The following is a 14,822-nucleotide window of genomic DNA, read 5'->3' on the forward strand; positions in this document are numbered from 1 at the left end:
GGGGCAGGTGGAGCTGGTGCCCTCTGCTGTTCCTCCCTAACTCTAGCAGCAGACAGGCTGTGGGGACCTCTTTTCCTTACAGTGTCTCTAGGAATCCCCACCGTCTTTTCCTGGCCCTGTCATCCTCGTATCAGCTGTGCTAGGATAAGCTTGTTTGGCTACAAGCCAAAGGTAAAATGAATGGATGTCACAAGTTGACTTGGAGGGAGTGGTGGGGCCCAAAGTACTAGAGGACTGGATAAGTGGTCATTGAAGTCACAGTCATAAGGACTTTGGACCTGCTGCAGCCTGGGGACTAAGAACAGTCTGCTAAACCTACAGCAGCAGACTTAGCTCTCCAGTTTCAGCCCATCTCTGCTAAATTACCCACTAGCTTCCTATGACTGTGCAGTTTTCTCAGTCACAAGATAGGATACCACTCCCTTTTCTCCCCATTCTCCCAAGTTCTGTACTCATCTCCTAGGTTCTGTATTCAGCTCCTCTGACCACTTCAATGGCTGCAAGACGAAGGCCAGTCCTGTTTACTCTTGCCCATACGACAAAACACCCATGAGAACTTTCAGAGCAAATTTTATAATAAAATTATCCAGTTATATAAAAGTATACAGTTTATATATATGTATATGAGAAAAGATTAAAAGATGGAATGTAGAAATTTAATTTGTAGAAGACACCAGATGTTATTCTCATAGGAGGTTCTGCAGCCAGGCCTTAGGAGCCTCACCTCTCCTGGTGTACAGCTCACTTGTAGCATCTCTGACCTCAGGAGAGGGAAGTCACACTGAGAGGGAGCTGGCTCCAGCCTTGGAACTTCCAGGAGGTGGGAATATAAGAGGGAGACATGAAGGGAGAGATTTCACCTGTTCAGTCCTGCAGAAAAAGATTTAGATTTAGGTTGTCTTAAAGCCCTGGATACAGGCATGACAGCTTGGTGAAGAAACATAGTCCCAGTGGTACTGGGGTACCTCATTCTCAGCTGCCTAACCACAAGGCTGCTACTTCACATCCCAGGAGGCAGGGCTGTGATCATTTGGCTTGGCTCTGCCCTCTTGCTCCTATCCTAGCAGTCAGCCCTTCAGGACATAAGGCAGTGAGTAGTAAAAAGTTTCTTCCAGGAAGGCTTCCCTGCTCACTCTGAGTGGACCAGTAAGAAGTGCTAGCTTTAGGTCATTAAGACTAGAAAATATGACAAATGAACACATGGTGCCCAGTGCAACCATAGATGGATCTCAGTGTCAAAGTACAGCCTCAGAGGAGTCTCATTCCTGTTTAGGCTCCCAGTAACAGCAAAGGTATATCTTGGGGTCCTTTGTGGCCACTAAGAGGTGTCCTAGTCACCAAATGCACCAGGAAAAAACACAGTCAGGAGCAAAGGGGCCCACCTCCAGCTCTTTCCCCTCCACTCAAGTCCAGGCACAAACAGGAAGGTCATCATTATTAAGCCTGCTTCCGGCCCAGGAAGAGGCCACCGCCCATAAGACTATCACTGCTACAAGACTGCAGCCAATACCAGGGCTGTTTCCAAGAAGATAGCAGAGGTGGTTGACTAATGTTCAGCTGGGATTGTGAGCAATCCACTGTATACTCAGGGGCTTGGCAGAGAAGAATGAGGGACATACCCTCAGCCGCTGGCACGTCAAAGGCTGGGCAGGTGAGAGCTCTTCAGGAAGATAAAGCAGACTTTCTCTGGACCCGCACCTTCTCAGCAGGCACAAGGCTGTGCTGGGCCTCACAGAAGTCTAGGAGACGGTGCCAGAGTGGGCAGCAGCGTAGCAGGACATGGTCCCCTGCAGGGAGAATCAAGGTGGCTCTTAGTTCTGCCCTGAGCATGCTTGACACTGCCGTGCCCTAGCCTTCCCCAGAAATGCAACCCCTCACCAATGAGGCACAGCCCCTCCTGGGCCCGGGTGATGGCCACGTTTACTTGGTGGGGATCCACAACAAAGCCCAGAAACTTCTTGAGCCAGCTCTTGGTTGGCCGCTGGTCCACATCACTCTTGGGGCATGTTCTGACTGTGCTCACTAGCACATAGCGCCACTCGCTCCCTGGGAGATGGGGAGGGAATGGTAGATGAATTCACAGCTCTATACCCACTGAACCCCCTTCTGACCCCTACACAAATATGGCCTCCTTAGAGCCAGGCTCACCCTGGCTCTTGGTTATAGAGGTCACAGTCACTCCAGTGACCCCTTTTTGCCTGAGGCCCTTGCTGATTGCCGCAGCCTGTGCATTGTAGGGTGTAAGGACGGCGATGTCCTTGGGATCCACCGTCCGGTCCAGGGTCAGCTGCTTGGTGATGCGGACCTAAATAGAGGAGAGGGCAGATGGGGCTAGAACCCAGGCCTTCCGTCCTGAGCACAGAGGCCTCACTTGATCCCAGCCTTCCTGACCACTGAAGCTTTCCCTGACCCACCCAGGCACCCAGGAGAGTTGCTCTGACACTTACCACCTCTGTTACTTCCTCTGGATTGGCCCTGGAGTTCTCATTGCCATCCTCGGTGGACACCAGCAGCCTCTGCTCACTGCCCTGCACATAGCCAAAGATGACAGAGCAGCTCTCCTTGCCAGCATGGCCCAGGATGCTGGGTGGACGCTTCAGGTCAGACCAGGTCTTCAGCTTCCTCCCATAGAACTCCATGGAGGGAAAGGAGCAGATATCCTTATGCATACGGTACTGTGTGTCCAGCATGATGGCATCCCTGTGGTACCTCTCAAAGAGAGACCGGTCCATCCCCAGATTTCGCAACTGTTCATTCTTGACCACAGGCTGCAACTGCTTGTGGTCTCCAAGCAGAACCACCTGGAAGCACAGCTAGATATGATCTTGACATCCTTGTAGCCAGAGGCATCTCAGCTTATTGGCCATCTTCAACCAATAGCAATGCTCACTATTACACCCTTAGCACCCCAGCTAAGCTGCCCCCAGGAACCCAGGCAGCAGTTCTAGATCCCTTCCAACCTCACCTTCTCAATCTGTAAGAAGCACACCAAGGGAATAAGGGTTTCTGGCTCAGTGGCCATGCCTGCCTCATCGATAATGATCTGTCGAACCTTCAGAGTTTTCAGGCTTCTTGATGCCGCACAGGAGCATGTGCACAGGATGACCGAGTGCCGGTCAAGCTCATATTTGCGTGCTTTCCCCAGGACGCTCTTGTACCTGTGTGAGGTAACACCTGTCATCCAGTGAGCTTGCCAATAGGCAGCTCCACCTCTGAGCCCACCACTTACACCGCAAGATCTTCCTTTGAGAATATTTTTCCTTCCCGAAGTTGGGCATCAAATTTTCTGATCTCTGCTGCATGTGGATTGGGGGCCTGGCGGATCCGGTGGTGAAGGGTGATGCTCCTAGAAGGCAGAACCTTGGTGAAACCCTGACCAGTGGAGGTCCCCTTGCCTCAATCCCAGCACAGACCCATGTGTTGTACCTGAGGCTCTGATTTGGCCTCCCTTCCTGGGAGGTATTGCTGAATAGACTCCTGCTACTCACTCCTGGAACTGGGAACTCAGTGGCCTCTGCCTGCTCCCCATACACACGCAGGGGCCTCAACTCTGTCTTCCTACTCAGGAGCAGTCCTAGGGCAAGGGCAGGTGTGAGAGACTGTACCTTAATGCCCAGCACCCTCTGGCAGTCCCACACTTTATCTGTAACACACCTCCCAGGACATCCACAGACTTGTTGGAGGGGCCACAATATAAGACACATGGGCCCCTCAGCTGTTCCTTTCCATTAATGCTGCTGCCAGTTGGCACCTGCTCCTGGTTTGACCTATGAAACCAGTATACAATGTGGAGGCCCACAATGGTCTTCCCGGTGCCTGTGGACAGAGGACAGTGTGAGTCTCTATGGCCACGCCTGCCTGCCCAGGGCAGCCCCTGGCTCCTGCAAATGAACCCCACCTGGTGGGCCCTGGATGACTGTGAATTGCTTCTCCAGAGCACTCCTGACGGCTCTGTTCTGGCTAGGGTTCAGCTTATGACGTCCACCAGGGATGTTGTAGTTCTGCCGCTCCAAGAACCGGCTGGTATGCTGCCACTTCAAGAACCTGCTGGTAGGTGCTGGGGTGGGGTTGGAGCAGAAGGCAAGGATCATTTGAGCACCATGCATTGGGAAGAGGTGAAAAGCTAAAGAGCAGACCTACCCCTGCAGAAAGAGTATTGGTGAGGCCGGTGACGGTGCTCCGGAATGGGCCGGCCCAAGGCAATGCTGATGACCAGTGGCGATGCCTTTTCCAGTCTACGCACAGCTTCTTCCTTGCGGCTGGGATGAGAGGGGATATCAGAAAGTGAACAGGATTCTCCTAGGGAGGGAGCCATGTCCTCCCAGGAGAGGGAAGCCCAAGGAGGTCCTGGCGCTGGACCTCAGCCCAGGGACCTTCTCCCTGGCCTCAGGTGATAGAAACCACTCACAGATCAGGAAGCTGCTTAGATATCACTTCCACAGTGAACCGAGCACTAGGTTTCAGCACCTCTTCTGGAACTTTCTCCATGGCCATGTGGTGGATGAAGAAATGTACCTGCCTGGGAACATCCTGCCGATCCTCCACACTCTCCGGGTCCCAGTCACCAGCCAGCCCATGGTCCCAGTCACCAGCCAGCCCATGGGCCACCCAGGTATATGTATCAGGGTCAACGCTCAGGAAGGGGCCAAGGCAGCTGGGCCTAGGGAGTGGGCTGGCTGGTGGGAGAGGGAGCCCCTCAAGCCGAATGCAGAGGTAGCAACAGTTGAAGTGGATATTGATACATTTCTCCTGGAGAAAATCAGCGTCCAGCTGGAAGGTGCCCTGCAGTTGCCCCTGTGATGTCCTATCTGTGTCCCAAGAAATGTGCACATTCTGCAGCACAATGGAGTCATTTTCTGTAACAGCACTGGTAAGTGACTCCAGGGCACAGAGTGGCTCCCACACACTTGAGTACTCGCTTACTTTTTGGTAGTGGTCCTGCAGAGCCTGGTGCACATGGCCTGAAAAGCAGTCACCTGGCCGTTCCATGTGCTCCAGGCAGAGGCTGAAGTCAGGTGCCACAGTCCACAGCTGCAAGGATGGTGCCAGAAAGCCCCGCTGCAGGTTGGCACCAAGCTGTACTTGCAGAGTATCTCCTCTCTTCAGCTCACAAGCCACCTCTACAAAGTGTCCACAGCGACTCTGTTTTATCTGTACCTGCTCCCTTCGATGAGGGAGCTTCTTATCTTGCTCCTTGATGAGGGCAGCTACCTCAGGCCAGCGCTGCTCCTTCACCAGCACCAGCAGCCGAGTCCACAGGACTGCATCTATAGTCTGGGTGTGTGGATCAAAACATGTGCCCGGCAGTGGTAAAGGTGGCTTGGACACTTGCACTGAGTAGATACGGCGCCGCCATACTAGCCGCAGGCCTGTCTGGCTCACTAGCTCCTGGGGGTGCTCAGCCAGCTGCAGGGAGTGGTAGTGGACAGGGCAGGGGTCAGGCAGGGTTTCTCGGTTGGCAGGGAAAAGCAACTTGAAGCAGCGGGCACCCGTCTCGACATCCACCACGAAGCCCAGCTTATCCCGAGGCTGGGCCTTGAGCTGGATGGCCAGGTGCAGGCTGTAAGCCCGCCGCTGGTAGCTCTGGGCACATGCATACTGGCGACTAAAGTCCTGGCAGAGCCCGTCGATGTCCCTGGCAGAATAGGTAGAGTCCCTGTGGCCCAGCGCCATCAGGATCAGCCGCTGCAGCACCACATCTAGATACCTACGGATGGGTGAGGTGGCCCATGTGTACCAATCCACTTGCAGTGAGTAGTGGCCAGCAGGTTGCTGCTCACCCTGGCTGGAGCGACCAAAAGCAGAGCGGCCTAGAGCCTTTCGGAAGTCCAGGCATGCAGGAGCCAGTGAAGGGTGCATGTCATCGGCAGCAATAAGGTCCACCATCTGGCTGTAGTCCTGAGTACCAGCTGCGAGCTGCACCTGTTTCCAGAGGGAAGTCAGGACACACAGCTGCTTGCTGGGGGTGTAGTTGGCGTTCAAGTGGTGGCACAGGGGCAGCGACAGGGACACCAGTCCTCTGTGCTTCTTAAAGACACTGTCAAGCTGGTACCTACTGGGTGTGGGCTGCCACCTTAGTGGTGTCAGTGTCTGTGTATGCTTATTACCCACAAGAAATTCAGCCACATGGCTGTTAAACTGGATCATGTACTCTTGGACCATGATGTGGGCTGTGCGAAAGCCCAGCACACTGTCCTCATCTGGTGGCTCATAGTAGCAGGCAGCCTGTAGGCGCTGACGACGCAACATCCACGAGAAGTAGCAGGCAGCCACGACACAGGCTTCCACAGAGTCCAGGTGGGCTGGCAGCTCCAGGCCAGCCCCAGGGTGCCCCTTGATCAGTTCTTCAGCTTCCTCATACGACAGCTGGCGGTCAGAGCAGACTATGGAGGGCGCAAATCGCAGACTCTTGATCTGGCCACTGCCCTTCTCCATGGTGAGGAAGAGAGAGATGGTAAGGCGATCCTGGCCTGGCAGAAGGCTGAGCGCATCCTGGCACAAGCTGGCTGGCAGCATGAGTACTGGCTCCCTGCTCGGAGCATAGAACACAGAGCCCTGCTGGCGGGCTTCCGTGTCCAGTGCTCCATCCTTGGGCACCAAGCTGGCCACATCAGCAATGTGCACAGCCACCTCATACACTGGGCCTAGGTCCCGGACACTGAGAGCATCATCTAGATTGCAGGCACCCTGGGGGTCCACAGTGAAGGTCAAGAAGTGGCGGCAGTCCTCTCGGGGACCAGTGGCCATGTTTAGCTCTGAGTGGTATCTCTGCAAAGCCTTGGAAACAGAGGCTGGGTCTGGTGTGTGGGCCTTTAGGCCATGCTCTTGGGCAAGAATATGAAGGCCCTGCTCCCAGGTGATGGCCTTGGGCAGCACCTCCAGGACAATGCCTAGTGGGTAGTAGAAACGTTCCCGCCAAAGGACAATACGGACCCGGAAAAGCCGGGTGCTCCGGTCCTCAGGCATGAGACTCTCATGCCCTACACGCTGCACTTGGCCTTGAACAAGGCGGTGGATGGGAACTTGCTGTGGGTCCTTCATCTCTGCCACAAAAATCTTGGTCACAGAACCATTGATGGGGATCATGATCCGGGGGTCCCACTCATCCATTCGACATACAAAGGCCAGTTCATGTCTCCTTCTCTTCAGCACACCCATCACACGACCCTGCAGGCTTCCTGAAACACCCCTGTCATCAGCAGCTGGGTCCAGGACCTGTACTAGCACCTCATCCCCTGTGAAGGCCATCCCACAGTTCAGGCGACCCCTGACCTGGATAGGGCTAGAGGCCATGTCATCCAGTGGTGTGGCCAATGCTCTCTCAAAGGTCTCCTGCAGGAAGCTGCAGCGGCGGTATTGCTTGGGGTTGGAGCGCAGGAGCTTACGCAGCATAGCTGAGGGCAGGTTTGTATACTGTCGGGCTTGCTGTGGGGATGCAGGCCAAACCATGGTGTCCAGAAGCCCATCCTCCCGCACAGTCACAGTCACTTGCCGGCTTTCATCGAGGAGTTCCTTCAGGATGGCATCATCGGCGTTGAGCTCCCAGTCAGAGGGCCAGAAGTCAGACTCAGAATCCTCAGGTTCTTCAGACATCCCAGCCTCCAGGGTGGACACTCCTGCCGCAGCATCTCTAGAGGCTGAGTCTCCTCTTGTGGTGTCCCCTGCTGCCACTGCCTCCGTCTGTGCTGTGACTGTGGTCCCTTCAGCTACGGACCTTTGCAGGTCCTGTGCCAGAGCGGTGTGGTTTTCATCTGGGCACCCAGCTCTGAGTGTCAAGGAAGTCCAGTGCTGTCTCTGGGCCACACCCTGCTCGATCTGCCCCAGTGACAGGTCCTCAGGGAAGATGCTGTGATGCTCTATGCACTCACGGATGAAGCTTTTCCAGAGCTTTCTGCAGGCTCCAGAGGAACAGAGAGCCACGGCATCTCCCACAGCCACCAGCTGAGACTGTGCACGGGTCATGACTGTGTTCAGCACACGAGGCTCAGTGAAGAATTCTGAGGTTGGTGCCCCGGGGCTGAGCAGACTATTGCAGTTGTGAACAGAGCTCAATATCACCACCCGGAACTCACGCCCTGTAGGAGACATGGATCGGATGGCCAGGTAAGACCAGCAGACTGGATAACCCAGTCCCACCCTATATATGCAAGTCTGAGAAATAGGCTGGAAGCTGCCTCCCTGTTAGGCCAGCCCCTGGCCCGCATTTCTGTCACCTACCTGGCAGAATCTCAAAGCTGCCCACAGACACCTCACCCAGGTTCCTCCTTCTTAGCTCCTGCCTCAACGCGCTGACCTGCAGACAAGTCCAGGATTCTGAGCACCTGTCACCCAGTTAAGGAACAGGTCCTCTTGCCAATCCCTATACACCCCTACCCCAGCATGGCCACATGGATCGGACTGAAAAAGGAACAAAGCAGCCCTTCACAGGTATAGAAAGTAAAGCTGTGGAAGCCAGAGGAGACAGCTCACCTGAGCACCATGGGAGACAGCACAGATGTGTCTCTGCTCCCTGGGTCCCCAGCAGTGAGGCCAGGTGTTGTAGATCTCTTGCACTTTCTCCACTAACTGGGTGACCTCAGCTGAGTTAAGCCAGGATGTCATGGACATGTCCTGCTCAGGGCTGCCTGCCACATGGCAGAACATGAGAGGGTAGTTTTGGGGGTGACATGGGACTTTGCCACTGGCCTGGATGGGGTTGCCCTTGGCTACATAGAAATGATGGGAGACGAAGTTGATGATGGCTGCAGTTGAACGGTAGTTCTCGTGGAAGATAATGCGGCTCTGCTGAGCGATCTTGTGTACCTCCTGCTGGTAGTACAGGAAAAGGCGGTACAGCAGTGTGTGCCCAGCTGCCTTGGCTCTGGGCACACTGAAGAGCCTAGGTGTGACCTGCATGTGGTCCCCTGCCAGTACTACACGGGTTAATGACAAGGCATAGGCCAGTGGGATGAGAGCCTCACACTCCAGCATTTGGGCTGCCTCATCAATGAAAATGTGGGAGAAGAAGCCAGCTGGCACCTGGAGCTCCCGAGCCTGGGAAGTGGTGGTAACCACCAATCGGTGATGTACCAATTCTGCTCCTGTGGGTGGGCGAAAGGCCTGGCGGTCCTCAGTTAAGCAGCAGTACTGCAGTGTGGTTGAGTCGGTCTGTCTCGGAGGGCGATCTGTGTACATCACCCTGAGGGGAGCTGCCTCTGGATGGCCACTGTTGACATAGCCATGGAAATACTCCCGGATATAGATATCTGCAGCACTGTAGGAAGAGTGAGACACTGTGAGATGCTGCTTCAGGACTCAGGCTGCTGGCTAAAACATGTATTCAGCCTTGCCTGGATGCCAGAAACACTCATAAGGCAGACAAACAGGGCCTTGCCTAGGGACTCAAATGCCGTCAGAGGGAACAAAAAGCAAAGACACGGGGAAGGTCAGAGCCTGTGTGGTCGGGTACAGCTTAGAGAAGGTGGTCTCTGAGTTGAGGCCAAGGGGAGAGCCAGCTGTGGCCTGAGACAGCCCAAGGTGGCTGGGGGCTGGCACTGATCCTGAACACAGCTCCTGGGTGCTGCAAGCTTTAGCAACAAGAACTGGTGCCCAGTCCTGAGGAGTAGAGCCTGAGAGTTGAGAGGCCAAGGAGGTGCTGCTTAGGATCTTCCTGGTAAACAACAGCTTTGCCCCTCAGATCTCCAGCTCAGCCTAGAATTGGCTCAGGCCACATGGCCATTGTTCTGGGCTCCTCCTTCTACCCCCTTCTCTGGGCTAAAGAAGGACTCTACGCCTGTAATAATATGTGGTAATAGGGAACTTAAAAAACCACATTAGTCAAAGAGGAACTTCTTGGTTGAATAGCCTGTTTCTATTAAACAAATACATGGGGGGGGGGAGTGGGAGGAAGGATGAGAGGGGGATCTGTGGTTGGCATGTAAAATGAATAATAAAAAGTAAGTAAGTAAATAAGTAAATAAATAAATAGCCTTGCCCAGGAAACATGGGGTAGGCTAAAACAACACCACTACAACTCTCTCCTTGGTCCAGGGTTGTAGAAAGGCACCCACATCTATCTCCTTACCCACACAGTATATCCATTGATTCAGGGCACCCCAGTTGGCTTTGAAAGATGCAACCAGCCACCAGCAGCATCTTCATAAGAATCAGAAAGCTGGACACTCTGGGAGCCAGGGCAGTGGTAAGCAGCCTGAAAGCATCTCTGGGCTCACCTGTTGGTGTGTGTACAGATGAGCACCTTGGTGTGGGGCTGCTGGACAACCTCAAGGGCAGCCATGGCCAGTGTATAGGTCTTGCCAGTGCCAAAGGGGCCATAGATGAGCAGTGGTGGAATGGGCTTTGTGCCCTCAGGTCTTCTGCCTGCAATGAGCCCCACAGCCAGCTTCTGTTTGTGATTGCCACGAAATGAAAGTGGGATGGGCCAAGGGTGAGGCAGGGAGCAGGTGGGCAGGTCAGGAACCACCAGGCGCTCTTCAGGCAGCGCATCCACTGCCTGGTGCCAGAACCGGAAGGTCAGAGGGTCAATCTGGAATTGCACCTCTAAGACGGGGCTGTCTTGTGGCTGCAGCCCCAAAGCCATACAGCACCGAGCTGGCAACAGCAACCATAGTGCATGCTCTGAGCTGGCCCGTGTTTCCAGCCGTACTTGGTATACAGTTTTGTCAGGTGCAGGCACAGGAGCCACAAGGGCTGTGCTGACTGCTCGGCCCAGCAGGAAGCCTTGGTCAGTGTCCGGCAACAGAGAAGAGGGGAAGGGAACCTCGGCATAGAGGGCTCCTGGTGGTGCGAAGAGCATGCCAAGTGCTGGTGTCTGCAGTGCCGTCTTCAGGGATACCTGGCCCTTCATGGCCAGCCTGATGGAAAGTTATAGGTCAGCTCTCTATGCCATAGTCAAAGACCCAACTCCAACTCCAGACCTGGGTCACTCCTGCTAGCCCACTGCCCCACTTACTTGGCTACCAGCTGCTGCTGAGCTGCTTCCTCCTCATAGAGAAACCTGTGCATCCTCTGCCGGTAGTTTATACGAGAGATGGGGCCCCAGACCAGACCACTGTGACTGAACTCCAGGGCCAGGGAGGGTACCTTGTACTTGGCCATCAGGGCTTCTTGCTCAGGTGTCCAGTCTACCTCAAGTACTACATGGCGGTTGCCTGTGTGCCAGCATTCCAGCTCCTGGGGGTGTCTGGGTGCTGGCTTCCCATCAAGCTCCAGGCTGTGTGCCTGGCCCAGCTGCAACTTCAGCTTCTGGAGCAGCACTGGCCTGTGACCGAAGTCAAAGACCACCCATTGCTCAAAGCTGCCAAAGGAGGCAGCCTGTACATGCACCCCTACCTGGAACTGGGCTGGGGAGTTGGGCACACAGAAGTGCTTTCCCTGTGCATAGAGCTGGTCTGGTGGGAGACTGGGGGCCACCAGTGAGAAGGCTGCTCCAGGCTCTTGCTTGAGTAGAGCCACATGTAGCAAGGGGTCCTGGAGAAGGAGATAGGCCATGAAGTGTTGAATAGGCCCTCAGACTCTTTCAGGGCCCATGGTGACTCCTTCAACCCTGTCAACCCAACCCTCCTGAGAAAGGCAGCTTGCCGCTTTCTGAGTGTGGGACCCTCAGATTGTTCAGTCTGCCCTGGTTTCTGTCTCTGCTCATGGACCTTGACTAAGGCCCAGCAGACATTAAAAAATAGATGAGCAGCTGGGATTTTCAGGGTCCTGTAATTACAGGTCACATTCAGTCTCCAGGTGCCAGATACTGGCACACTTGTTTCTTATATTAATTAATTTACTCCATTGAGTGACCCCATAGGGTGAGGATGCCATGATCAACTATCACTGTAGGAGGAAACTAAGGCAGAGAGGCTACAGGGTTTTTCCTAGGTCACATAGATACAGAAGTACAGCCACTGGCAGCATCAGCTCCAAATCACAGGCTTTCTATATCTGCCTACATGTAGTAGTCCTTAACACCTTGGGAATCCCACCACCCACGGCAGGGTCTACCCATAAGATATGAGATCTCAGAGCTGTTGAAGCTTCACCTCAGAGTGGACGGTGAACATCCAGTTGTGCTGGGTCTTCTTCTCCTGGGCCTGATGCACTAGTGGCTGGTGGCAAGTGACAGACACTCCATCGACAGTCTCAGCCATCTGCACAAGGAAGCCTGGCTTTCAGCAGGGCAGCCCTGGACCCACCCTCTGATTCTCACAAGCCTCTACTTACCACCAACACCTCTTTGCTGCTGCACCGGTACTCAGCTAGCAGTCGTGCCTGGTAAGACACCAGCCCATCCTGCCAGGCAGCCTGTTCTCGCAGCTCCATGGCCTGTGCCCGCTGAATCCACTCCTCCAACTCCTGTTTTGAGTGTGCCTTGATGCAGACATCTCCATACTCACAGAGGTCAGGCCTGGAGAGATGAGGAGGTCAGCAGGACCTCATGGAGGTACAGCCTCAGGAGCTAACCCTCTTAGCCCAACAGTGGCCTGTATGGGGAGCAGGTATGAATTCTGGGGTGGGGGTGGGGGTGGCATATGGGGGTTTCATTTGCTCTGCACCAGGGCAAGGGCTGGCACAAGGAACCATCTTCAGAGGCCACTGCAATACAAGCCTGACATGTAGAGGGCACAGCAGATGATAGGCAGGTCTCAGGCCTGGTGGGCCTCACAATCCCTGGTGCTGGCCTGAGGTGGGGGTTCTTCTCCTACCCTACTAGCTCCCACATAATTCCCCTTACCTAGGGCAGAGCTCAAATTTGGAGAGCCCCATTGGTGGAGCACGGTGCTTCCAGGGCACAGCCTGGTCAAAGGCCACCATCTGTGCATGCTCCAGGGAGGAACAGTGGTTCTCAAATGCTTCCTGAGAATTACAGGTGACCAAGCAGGCATGGCAGTACAGTTGGCCCTCAGGGAGCTGACCACGGTTGGCCTTCCATTTGTCCTCTCCAAGCAGAGGACATGTGAGCAGATCTCCTCTCTGGAGCCCATCCAGCTGCTCAGCCTTCCACACAGCCATCTCCACAGCACTGTGTGCATACTCACAGCGTGAGGCCCCATGGCGGCATGGTGCTCCACGGCCCACAAACATGCAGTAGTTTAAAGGATGTTTTTTTTGTGGCTGTGGCCGCACCTCCACAAATTGCCGCTTTCGGCCCTCAGTTATAACGTGGATGAGGAGTGTGGGACAGGTTTGGTGCTTAGGGCAGTGGCCCCTGGGATCCACAGGGCGGAGGTATGAGGGACGGCACTTGAAGCAGAGGGCACAGAGCAGTTGGAAATGGCCACCAAACTCTGCGCGGATGGTGTCAGCTGGGGTTTGCGGCCTATCCGGGGCTCTGGTGCCCTGCACAGCAGCTTTTAATTTCAGGCGGGGAAGATTGTGCTTGCGCTCAAATGTCCATACCAGTGCCTCCTCCGAGCTGCTGGCAAAGGTACATCTGTTCCGGTGGCGCCTGCAGCCTAGTCCTGGGCTGTAGTAGCGACAGACTTCATAACGCATAGGTCTTGGGAAGCTAGGCCGACGGCCCACCTTACGCCAGACCTTGCCATTGGCGCCTTGCTTGTATCGGACCAGCAGGATCTCCCGGGGACAGTCATGATCCACTTCATGAAGGATGTAGGTGCTCTCGTTGAGGCACTGGGTGCAGCGGGAACAGCCCAGGTGAAGGTCTACCTGAGCAAAGAGTCCAGCCAAGGATGGCCCTTTGGTGGCCAACGTGCTGGCAGACCACAGACTGCACCCTAAAGATGCCATCTCAGATGAAGGCCAGGTTTGTCAGGGTTGTGGACAAGGCTTCTGAGCAGCTGGTCTACTGGAACCGTTAGCCCTAAAGAGATGATAGGAAAAGAGAAGCAAGTCAGCCCAAGGCCAAGAAGGACCCACATATCCTCTGCCAGGTGAAGGACAGAAACTTCTGTCCAACCTTGTTGGGGAGTTCCACCTGAACCCCAGCTCAGCTTCTCCTCCTGAAAGGCCTCCAAGTCCTGCTCATAAGGAACTTAAGTGGCAGCTAGTAGAAGAACGGAGCTAGGAGGCCAAAGAATCCTCCCTCTGGTACTTCTGGGGTTCCTTCACCCCTCAAGTTTTCATATCTCCTGTCTCTCTAAAAATAGTACCCCCTTTCTTGAGAGCTGTTAGTCAGCTCCTGGGACTACCATAGCCTACTAGACTTGGTAACGGGAGCCTCAGGAAGGAAGGGCACAGCCTTGTCCTGCTCTACCCAAGTTGGATAGTCCTCCTCAGAGTTCTTACAGAGATGCCAGGAGGAAAGGTAATGTCCAGAGCCCAGAGTCTGAGTTAGTGCCACCCCAGCAGTGATGGGACCGGGAGCAGCTAGCTCCCGGCAAACACCTAGGTCAGGTCTAAGGTCTGAGGGGAATTTTCCTTTTTTTCCTTTTTCAGTGTTGAGGATGAAATCCAGGCTTCTTACACATGCCAGGCAAATACGCTACTACTGACCTACACCCTAGCACTCTAAAAAGAACTTTCTAGGGAAATGTTAAGGTAAAGAGTGTACTTTGAAAGGAAAGAATGAGCAACAGGCAAAGCCTGTGGTCCCCCTCTCGGCACTCCTGTGGAGGTTTCTAAATCGTCAGAGCTAGAACCCCATACCCAGCAGCTGGAGAAGTAAGAGGAGGGGGCCCTAGGGCTGTCCGCTACTGGAGTCTGTCTGGGGCAGCTGGTCCTGCCCATTTGCAGGCAAGGGGATGATCCTCACACCTTTCCGGGTAGCCCCTCCAGTCCCCAGCCACCACCCCATACTTACCCAGTGCACCAGCATCGACTTGGAGCAGCGATCAGTTTCGATTCTGCCCCTGGGGCGACTCAGACCTCTGACG

The 14,822-nt window shown here is 54.6% G+C and overlaps 1 protein-coding gene across 1 annotated transcript; it reads right to left on the reverse strand.

Annotated features, from left to right (window-relative positions):
- Nucleotides 1-554: 554 nt before the first annotated feature.
- Nucleotides 555-14,822, reverse strand: Helz2 (helicase with zinc finger 2). Its single transcript, XM_015988102.3, has 20 exons — nucleotides 14,750-14,822; nucleotides 12,722-13,810; nucleotides 12,211-12,394; nucleotides 12,030-12,137; nucleotides 10,952-11,469; nucleotides 10,212-10,853; nucleotides 8,470-9,253; nucleotides 8,218-8,293; nucleotides 4,409-8,075; nucleotides 4,141-4,259; nucleotides 3,899-4,057; nucleotides 3,655-3,816; nucleotides 3,427-3,574; nucleotides 3,230-3,346; nucleotides 2,966-3,158; nucleotides 2,448-2,801; nucleotides 2,149-2,305; nucleotides 1,879-2,046; nucleotides 1,620-1,787; nucleotides 555-870 (listed from the first exon to the last, which is right to left on the reverse strand). Exons 2-19 carry the CDS (start codon nucleotides 13,735-13,737, stop codon nucleotides 1,663-1,665), a joined length of 8,697 nt encoding a protein of 2,898 aa, XP_015843588.2. The 5' UTR covers nucleotides 13,738-13,810; nucleotides 14,750-14,822; the 3' UTR covers nucleotides 555-870; nucleotides 1,620-1,662.

The sequence above is a fragment of the Peromyscus maniculatus genome, chromosome 4 (genome assembly GCF_049852395.1).
Source record: "Peromyscus maniculatus bairdii isolate BWxNUB_F1_BW_parent chromosome 4, HU_Pman_BW_mat_3.1, whole genome shotgun sequence".
NCBI lineage: Eukaryota > Metazoa > Chordata > Mammalia > Rodentia > Cricetidae > Peromyscus > Peromyscus maniculatus.

Bases quoted from the DNA above. Each gene is read 5' to 3' on its own strand.
- Helz2 (XM_015988102.3), bottom strand. From the start codon at position 13,737: ATGGCATCTTTAGGGTGCAGTCTGTGGTCTGCCAGCACGTTGGCCACC. The intron at 8,076-8,217 runs GTAGGTGACAGA...TGTCTCCTACAG, and splicing joins CAGCTTTGAGATTCTGCCAG to GGCGTGAGTTCCGGGTGGTG. The intron at 3,817-3,898 runs GTGGGGTTCATT...CTCTGTCCACAG, and splicing joins AGTCATCCAGGGCCCACCAG to GCACCGGGAAGACCATTGTG.